At 28.0% G+C, this 10,199-nt stretch overlaps 1 protein-coding gene across 1 annotated transcript; it reads right to left on the bottom strand.

Moving 5' to 3' along the window:
• Positions 1-1,271: 1,271 nt before the first annotated feature.
• Positions 1,272-3,364, bottom strand: LOC107912482 (small nuclear ribonucleoprotein SmD1a). Its single transcript, XM_016840679.2, has 4 exons — positions 3,221-3,364; positions 3,013-3,089; positions 1,813-2,004; positions 1,272-1,710 (listed from the first exon to the last, which is right to left on the bottom strand). Exons 1-4 carry the CDS (start codon positions 3,232-3,234, stop codon positions 1,649-1,651), a joined length of 345 nt encoding a protein of 114 aa, XP_016696168.2. The 5' UTR covers positions 3,235-3,364; the 3' UTR covers positions 1,272-1,648.
• Positions 3,365-10,199: the final 6,835 nt, after the last annotated feature.

The following is a 10,199-nucleotide window of genomic DNA, read 5'->3' as shown; positions in this document are numbered from 1 at the left end:
ATTACTTATAAAAATATACACATGTGATATTACACTTTTTAATTCTTAGGGAAAAGTAAGAATCAAATCTAACTACACTATGACTTTCCAAACACACATGTATGTTGTATAAGTTAAAGGAATGATTTTTATACTATAATAATATTATTTTAATTTTAGGATATGTTTTATTGATTAAGTTTTAACTTGATTGACATCGTTGTTGCTACAACATTATGGTGAACATGAATTCAATCGTGCTTAACCGCATAATATCTATCACTTTAGGAATTATATATTATTTTACTAATATCATTGAAATAATTTAAAACTTTTACTAATTTCTCATATATTTTGACCTACTAAATATTTAATTAAATTATATATTATTTGTACCAATTTAACTAAATTACATATTATATAGTATTGATTCTTTATTTAATCAAAGATAACTCAAAATGACAATGACTATATGTTAAATGTTAGAGATGATAGAGCCCACCAAATATGAATGCTAGAATAATTAAATAAAGTTGTATAGAATGATTATTTGTCTTGTTAATTTTATTAGTAATTCCATTTATCGAATATATTTTTGGGCCAACATACTACATATGCAATTCGATTTTTTTTAACATTAATCTCATTATAGGTTCTTATCATATCTGCTCTTTTTTATACAATGTTTAAAACTACCCATAACCCATCCCCAACCCTTAAATAATAAGATAATGCACTTCAACGTACTCCAACTCATGTCCCCCTACACTAACAACAATACCGATGCTAATCAAACTAAGACTCAATTAACCACCCTTAATGCTTTTATTTTCTCAACAGAATCAAAATAAAAATTACCTCTAAAGCCAAACACCTAACTTGCAACAATAATGAAATATTGAAACCAACTTGTAAATGCCGAAATTGTTACCAAACCTTATATTTTGGGCCTTTAACCATTTTCATTTTGATTTGATTCTATTATAATTCTTCAAGGGTAATATAATCCGAGAATAGCCTTTTGCTAAAAGCCCTAACTTGTTTACTGTTTTTTTTTTCTCTTTTAAATACCATTTGCAGTGTTTGAAGGATGGAACAGAATGGGGGGAAGAGATCATAATCCATGTCAATTTCTTCTTTCTATTTTCTTTAACACTCTTTACATTCTTCACATACGTTTATTACTGTAAAAACCATTTTTTTGAGACAAAAGAAGTCATCTGTTTTTTTCTCTTTTTTTTGTAACATAACTGACCCCCCCCCCGGCAAAACAGAAGAAAAGAATTTGCAGCTTTGTACAATACTAGTATATCACTATATATATAAACACTCACTCAAATTTGAGAGGTTTGTTTGTTGCAAAAACATAGCTAGCCTAGGCTTGATGAACCATTAGTCCAAGTCATCCCCACATGCACATCATCTTCCCTTTAACCGCACCTTCAAATGCTTACTAATTTAGACCATACAGAAAGAGGACAGCCGTTTTTATTCACTTGCATACAATCTCAGGCTCAACTATATATAACAATTAAACTACAGCAGGCAACTAGGGGCAGATATAAATAGACAGATTCTTACTGTATACTTCAAACTTCGCTCCCTTAAATTCTGCTCGAGCACACTAAAATAGTAAGGTACCCAATGCAGGCAAATTGCAGAAAGCCAATTAGCGACCTCTGCCACGACCACGTCCACGCCCCCTACCCCGACCACATCCCAAAGGCCGTCCTGAATAGATGATGGGCAAAATTAGTAGAAATGAGTAAATGATGCACACAAAAGTAACGAGTGTTGAGATCAAAATAATAGAAGAGTGAAATGTATAAATACCTGCAGCTGGCTTCTTAGGTTTAACTCTTGGTGTCTCCTCCACAAGCAAAGTTTCCAGATTCAAGCTGTCAGGGAGAATATAATAACGAATGTTGTTACCCCGGACACTCAGATGGTCAAGAGTAACGGGGTTTTTTCCCTTGAGCGTTAGTTTCACCATCTTCAAATGTGTATTCATGCTAACATCAACCCCTACAAGATTCCAGCAAAGCCACTTTTCACACAGTGCATTTAACAGAGAGAATAGCTGGAAAACATTATTAGAGAACGGAGGATGGACACTAAAACAGCTACATAACAAAAGTCTGAACACTATCTCTAGGTCATGTTAAAAATTTCAGTCGCCCAGCTAAAGCTTCCATCATTTTAACATGAAGAATCAAAACACAAAACATGGTACTTGTTAGCTGTTACACAATTTTCTGAGAAAAAAAATTGGCATATGTAACATTCTATGAGTCCACTATCAAAATGTGCTCATCCTTGATGTTGAATATTAGATCGAATCAAGCAAATGAAGCTTCTGCATGCTAGTATTTTCATATAGTTTTCCAACTACAAGCCTAGTGAAGTGGCAATAAAGAAAGAAAAAATAAAACAAAGAATCATGCCGATTTATATAAAGTTTTAAAAATTGACAATCAACGACATATATTCAATAAAAAGGAACAGCAGAGTGCAAAATAACACAATTAGTTTATATGGAGATGAACTTAAAATGGGAAAAGCCCACAGTTCTTTTTCCTCACAATTTGAAGAGCCAATCACAATTAATGGTCCATAAGTTCGTATTAGTTCATTCTTAAAACACTAGTAGTGAAGGAATTTTCCTACTCCACGAGCGGAATTTAAAGACCATGAAATTTATTTATTTTAAATAATATGATTAAGTCATTTATGTCACCATGCTAATCCTACTAACAATGTGGATGAGATAATTTCTCTTAACCAAAATACGCAATATTTTGCCTCTTTCGGCAAATAAATGAATAGAATGCAAAAAAGGGATAAAAAAAAAAGTAATGGCAAAAGCAAATAAGAGCATCAATCAAGAAGAGCCTATATATAAATTAGATTGATTCTCATTAAACCATTACGTATAAAAATCAAAACCTAGGGCTCATTGAAAAGCCCAAAGGAGAATAATGAAAACCATAAGCTTGAATTGAAAATGTATACTAAATAAAGAGAGATACGAACCTGTGATGGTGCCATGGACGACAGTTCCGTTCTTGAGCTCGATGGAGACAGTCTCGTTATTTAACTTCATTAAAAACCTTTTTTTTTTTTAAAAAAAGTAATTATTTACATTAATTTTTTTTAATGAATGTTGCTTCTTAGTTGAAAATTAAAGAATAAAATAAAATGTTAAACAAAAAAGGAATGAAAAACAAGGAAGGATGATTACCTCACGAGCTTCATGTTTGAAAATTTTGAGCAGTGAAATGAGAGTAAAGCTCCAGAACTGAGTTTGATGGCGATTCAAATTTTCAAATGCAAAACCCTTTCCTCCCCCCCCCCCTTTTTAAGTACATTTTACTATTTAATTATTAGAAAAAAAAAAGGGAAAGGCTCATTCATTGTTGCATGTAAATTTGGGCCTAAATTCTTGGCCCATATTTACCCCAATAATGCTTTAATTTTTATTTTATTTAAATCACTACACTCTTCAATAATAACATAAAGAATGAGTAAATATGAGGAACTTTTTATTTTCCTAAAACGAAGTTGAAATATATTATAAAAATATTCAAAGTGAACAGAATTTTTTAAATTTTAAATTTAAATTTTATTAGATTTATATTTTTTTTAATAATTACTATTAGTTGAATTGATCATTCAATTACAAAAAGAATCTAGTAAACTATATATTGATATAACTAGTTTTATCTTACTCGTGCGATGTACAAGTCGATTGTGTGTTTTAATGAAATAATAATAAATTTGTGTAGTTATTTTCAACATTTATATTATCTTTTACATATTTGTTCGAAGAAAAGAATTCGTGCATACCATCGATAGAGTTTGTAAGATTAAGATTGATCTTAAAAAGGGTGGATGGGAAAAAGGGCATGTCGTACCAATGAATAATTCTAAAGATATTTTTTTTCTGGATTAATTTAAAAAAATTATTTTTGAATTTTTGTATTCAAAAGTTAAATCGAGTGAATAAATAGATGAAATTCTATGACCCCAATTATAAGAAAACAAAAAGTAACAAACTCCTATCCAAAACGTAAATGATATAATAAGTTATAAATTAAACGTTTATTTAATTATAATAAATTGAAATTTTTAAATAATATATTTATTTTTAATTAAAAACTTAACAAATTCATTAGCTTGTTTCAATGTATAAACAAATAAGTAACAAATTCTAACCTTTAAAACGATAATTATTCTTGAAATTATAAATTAATATGTTTTTGAAATCTAAAAATATTCATGCCGAAGGTGGAACATTATCATTTCAAACTTCTATTTTTAATAAAATAAAATATAATTTTTTTAAGCAATGTGTAATTGTCACATGCTGCAGTTTAAAGCTCATGACCATCGCACAAAATACATTCAATAAAGGTCTATCGATTAGATGGGGATTATTAGAATCACGAGAGTTGGCCCGATTCAAAGAGCTATTGAAGAAGCCTGTCCATTTTAAGCCTAAATGGCCTAATGATGCAGATACGGAAAGATGGACTACATTAGTAAATAAGGGAACTAATCTTAGAAGATTGAAGGGAATTATATCTTATTAGATTTGATCTGATTATGTAAATATTGTAAATCCTTTGATTTGATTATAGGGATAGACTTAATCTCGTCCTTCAATGTAACTTGATCTAGACCGTCGATTTTGGGGGAGCTCAACTAGAAATAGAGAGTCTCCTCCGCACTTGTAGATCATTTCATTCTTTATTGTTTCTTGTATTCTTTTAGATAAAGTAATACAATCGAGAGCATTTACTCAAACACTTCTCGTGCATAGTTTTTTGTTCTTTTGTGCCTTCTTTTAACTAGAGTTGCTTCTGCTATATATATAAATTGGTGTCTTTGAGGAATTTTTTGTGAATCCTCAATTATTTGGTGGTTAGACTGACTTAGACATGTTAACATCGAAAGGATCGTCTAAGTCCGCACGATTTGCAAAACTAAAGTTCTAGCCCGTGAAACAATAACTTGCAAATGAATTGACAAAATTGTATAATAAAAATGTTAATTTAAATTATAAATGCAACCAAATTTAGTAAAAATATCAGGGTAATCCTTATATTTAAGGGCAGAATGTATTTCGACCATTCTACTGAAAAAATAAATAAATTAATCCTAACACATTTCAAAATATGCAAATTAGCCCCTCAATTAAACTATAACTAAAATAATAATAACGGTTTAGGGTTTTAATGGCAGTTCGGTAATGGTGGTAATCGAGGGGCTTGAATGACGGTGAACGGAGTTTGGTTCTATTTGTGGTTGGTTGGGGAGGTAGCCGAACGGCAATGGAAGTTGGCAAGCTATAGCAATGGAGGCTTTTTGGGTGATGATAATAACCGAAGGTGAAGGAAAAATGAGGGTGGAGATGGGAATAAGGGATAGCTAGGAGAAATTTATAATTATTTTTGAGCAATTGCTAACCTTCCTTGCCTTGGCTTCCCCTGTTGTTTGTATAGAAAGAAGAGCAAAAAATATACTAAAATCTAGTCGTCCTTTTGCCACTCATAACTTTGTCAAGAAATAGGGATAATGGTGGATTTTAAGCTTTCAGTCATTTATGGAATCTCACAGAAATTTTGAAGGTGATCTGAGGATAGGAAGGAGAAAGAGCCAATAGATGGTTATAAAACTATATTATTTATTATATTTATATTGGACATGTGGTGCAAAAGGATTGGCTGAATTATTAAAACCAAACCATGTTTTTTAAAATATTTTTGGAATTAGGTTTAAATTTAAAGGTTTTGAAGATGTTAATTAAGGGTTAAATTTATTGATTTTTTTTAGAATTAGAATTAAAATGACTAATTTTGTAAATATTGAGAGATCAATTTGTTGAATTTTTACTTTTTTTATTTTTTTTATTTTTATTTTTAATATTTTTTTAATTTTATAGAATTATTATTAGAAAAATTTTTAAAAATCAAAATAATATTTTAATTATACCTAAGGGGTTAAATTAATAATTAACCATTTAAATTAACATTCCACATCATCTTTTAACAAATAAAATTTAACGAATGGGCTAATTTATATATTTCGAAATGTATAAAGACTAATTTATCTATTTTTTAGTAAAAGAGTCGAAATACAATTTATTCAGAGTTTCCTATTACTTTTACCAACAAAATTTTGGTTTTGTAAAAGCAATTGCTTTTTATTTTAATAACATAAACTATGTTTACAGAGTTAATTTTTTTAAAAAAAATATTCTTAATGTGACATAATTTTTTTACAAAATTTATTTATTTAATATCATTTTATTTTTAATTCTATTTAAAAATATGTAATATTTAATTTGATTTGTTATTTATTATTTTGAAATGCAAAAAGCGTTTTCCAAAATTATGTTATAATATCAATGTGTATATATTAGTGGCATCTGTACTGTTAGATCAAAATAAATAATTTTAATCTTTAGATTTAATATTTAATTTATTTCATTAAAATAAAAAGGTTTAATGACAAATTTGGTCACTAACGTTTGCATGTTTTGTCAAAATGGCCTTAATTGTATTTTTGAGTCTTTTTTTGCAATCAACATTTGTTCTCTTTTTCAATATGCTTTTTCTAATAAATTTAATGAAAATACCATTAAAAAAGTTAACAGGGATGATGTAGAATTTCATATGTGGTATATTTTTAATTAGATATAATTTATTATTTAGATAACCTAATAAGATAATTACATGTGGAAAATAATAAAATAAATAAACAAAATAATAAATTAAAAAAACTCTTAATTTAAAGAAAATAAATGTAATTATGTAAAACAAATTAACTTAGTAGAAAAACTTCTCAGTAAACAAATTTATGAAAGATTGAAACCTTTTGAAAGAACAAAAAATTCGAAACCTTTAATTTATTCATTAACTCTATTAGAATAAGCGGATTGAAAAAAGAAAAGAATAAAGGTTGATGGCTAAAAAAGGCTCAAAAATATAATTAGAATCATTTTGACAAAACATGTAAATGTTAGTGGCAAAATTTATCATTAAGCCAAATAAAAAGCACAACATTCAATCTTTCCTTCTCTTTTTTTTTTCTTTTAACCGTGTAATACAAGTTTTAAGTTTTAAAAAAATTGAGTAATCTCTTAGTTTCAATTTTTTTTTTAAGAAAAAAATTGGAAGCAATTTTACAACAAGATTGAAAGCAATATCAAGACTAAGCAATTTAGGTATTTGAGATTTGAGATTTTTTTTCTTGGTTGATGAAAACCCAAATATCTAAAGTGAAGTTCTCTACATTTTTTTCCAATGTAAAAATAGAATGTCGATAATGACAAGAAAAGAGAGAAAAAATAAAACACATAGATTTTACGTGAAAATCTTTTTGGGAAAAAAACCACGGGCAGAGAAGAAGAAAGTTCACTATGTCGAATTCGAATGATTACAATGAGTATAGACCGCGTCTATTTATAGGTTTAGAAAATTTTATTCTAATCAACATCTAATAGAAGTAATGCAATAATGTTGAAACACCTTATTCAAATCAACATCAAACAGATGAAATAAACTTCTATACGGATTATTCTTGTGCAGCATGTACCATACAGCAGGGGCCGACCCTAGTCCAGTATCTTGCTTATTGGGGATCCACAATGGCCTGCGGCATTCGCTCTCGTGGATCCCCTTATCTTGACATTTGTATTTTATTTTAATAAGAATTCGGGTTACAACTCTAATATCTTACTTTCTATCCCGTTGTAAATTTGCTTCCAATTTTTTCTTCAAAAATAAAAATTAAACCTAAAGGTAAGATATTATCAAAATCTTTTTTGTTTCTAAAACTTGTATTACATGGAGAAAAAAGAAGAAGATTAGGTGTTGTACTATTGTAGATTAAATCTTAAATCTAATACTTAGATTTATTCATTTTGATCTAAGGGTTGAAAACAGATTAGTTCTCATCATTGTCGTTTTAAGAATTCTTACTATAGTTACCATCATTTTTAATATCTAGTATTTCAAATATTAATTTTAAAGTGTTTTTAGAATTGTTTTTAATTAAGTCAAAAATGTTAAATATAAAAGAAATTAAAATGAAAATGAAAAGGTTAATCAATAAGTTGATTGCCATACAGGCATTGAAACTACATATTTAATAAATTAAAGCCACTTTATATATAAAATAATTTTACATGGGAAATTTTAAAATGTAAAAGGATGAAAGATTGTGTTATGTATCAATATCCAAATTTTAAAAGGAAACAGATTTTAAATATAATAAATAAAAGCCTCTTTTATATATAAAAAAGAAGTCTATATATAATAAAAATAACAAAAATAGAAATTTAAACCAAAACAGTCATTTTGTTGATCTCGGGTTACATTTTAGTCATTTATGTTTGAAATGTTACATTTTAGTCAATTACGTTAACGTGTTGTAACATTTTAGTCACTAAGCCATTAATTGCGTTAGCGGTGTAATATAAGTTGACGTGGCACGTTAAATCGTCATTTCAAATAAAAATTATAGGTTAAATTGTATAATTGATCCCCATATTTTTTCGTTTTGAACAATTTTTTTCTTTTATTTCTTTTAACTTTTCTTTTTTTTTCTTTTTTTCCCATTCTCTTCTACTTCTCCCTCTGTTTTCTTCCCTTCTCCATCTTTTTTAATGCAATTTTTCTATATTTTCTATTTATTAAAACTTTTTTTATTTTTATGAAAAAAAAGACGCAAGCTAAAACCAAAATAAAACTTGCTCAGTATATTCTCACCCCATAATTACAAACTCTCATCGTCCATCATCCCTTTAACGAACCAATTTGGATCCTTCAATGACCTAGTCCACAAACTTGCCTCACTCAAAGATCTCGTTAGTCGTGACTTATAGCAGTCCACCCTCAATAAAGTTTCTCGAGCCTGTTCCCTTAACCTCTTAATCAATCCCCACAACCATCTTATCTATCTTACCTACAATATTATTGCCCTCTCGACACTACATTATTTCACGAATTCTTCAAACGAGCTATGCACTCTCAATTAATAAAATAATCATCATACAAAACTTACCATCAACGTTACCTAAACCGGTTTGGTTCTATGCTCACTTTCTCTCTTCGGTTCATCCATGCTCGGGTTTCAATTAAGTTTGCTTGGAAATATCCAAAAAGTTTTTGATCAATTTTATCATTTGCTTAATTTTATTTGTCAAAAAATAAAAGAAAAGGAAAGCAAAAATCTGCTCTATTTGTAAAAGATTGGAAACGGAAGAAATGTTTTGAATATAAAGAATTCAATCTATGCTTAGATTTGATTGAGGATATGGGTTTTTTACATTTATTAGTTAGATTCAATTTTAGTTTCAAAATTAGGTTATATTCAAATCAAGATTTAATTAACAATGATTGATATTTGATTTTTAGTGAAATTCAATTTAGGAATTATGTGAAAAACAAGGATATGATTTATTTGGTGGGCAAAGATTATGTTTCTACAGTGAAGAATATGAGAAGAGAGAAAAATAAAGGGAAAGAAGAAAAGGAAAATAAAGAAATAAAAAGAAAAAATTAAATTGTTCAAAAAAAATAAAAGTATAGGGTCTAGTTTTAACAAATGGGAAATATAGAAAAACTACGTTAAAAGAAATGAAGAAAAGAGGAAAACAAAGGGAGAAGGAGAAGAGAATGGAAAATTTAAAAAAAAAGTTCAAAGAACATAAAAGAAAAAAAATAAATTGCTCAAAATGAAAAAAATACAGGGACCAATTGTATAATTTAACCTAAAATTTTTCATTTGAAATGGTGATTTAACATGTTACGTCAGCTTACCGTTGTGCCGTTAACGGAAATTAACGCTCAGTGACTAAAATGTTATAACATGATAACGTAAGTGGCTAAAACGTAACATTTCAAATATAAGTGATTAAAATGTAACCTGAGACAAACAAAAGTGGCTGTTTTGATAGTTTACCCTTATCCAAAAAATTTTTGAAGTTGAATTTTTGTTATTTACAAAAAAGAAAATTATTATAAATAAAACAGGATTTTAAAACTATTTAAAGAATTTCTGTATAACTCATTTTCCTAAATTTTATTAATATCAAATTGAAACAAGAATTAATTACAAAACAACATTCTATCATATCTATTAATACCGTTATTAGAATAATACATTTTAATTTTAAGATGTAAATTTCAATTATCAAGTGCTAAAATTTTTAA

Source organism: Gossypium hirsutum, chromosome D11, assembly GCF_007990345.1.
Source record: "Gossypium hirsutum isolate 1008001.06 chromosome D11, Gossypium_hirsutum_v2.1, whole genome shotgun sequence".
Lineage (NCBI taxonomy): Eukaryota > Viridiplantae > Streptophyta > Magnoliopsida > Malvales > Malvaceae > Gossypium > Gossypium hirsutum.
This window is presented reverse-complemented; position numbering and strand designations above follow the sequence as displayed.

What these genes read in the sequence shown, in the direction of transcription:
- LOC107912482 (XM_016840679.2), bottom strand. An exon ending in CGTCCATGGCACCATCACAG is followed by an intron (nt 2,005 to 3,012) that starts GTTCGTATCTCT and finishes GGAATCTTGTAG; the next exon opens with GGGTTGATGTTAGCATGAAT. An exon ending in ACCTAAGAAGCCAGCTGCAG is followed by an intron (nt 1,711 to 1,812) that starts GTATTTATACAT and finishes TCATCTATTCAG; the next exon opens with GACGGCCTTTGGGATGTGGT.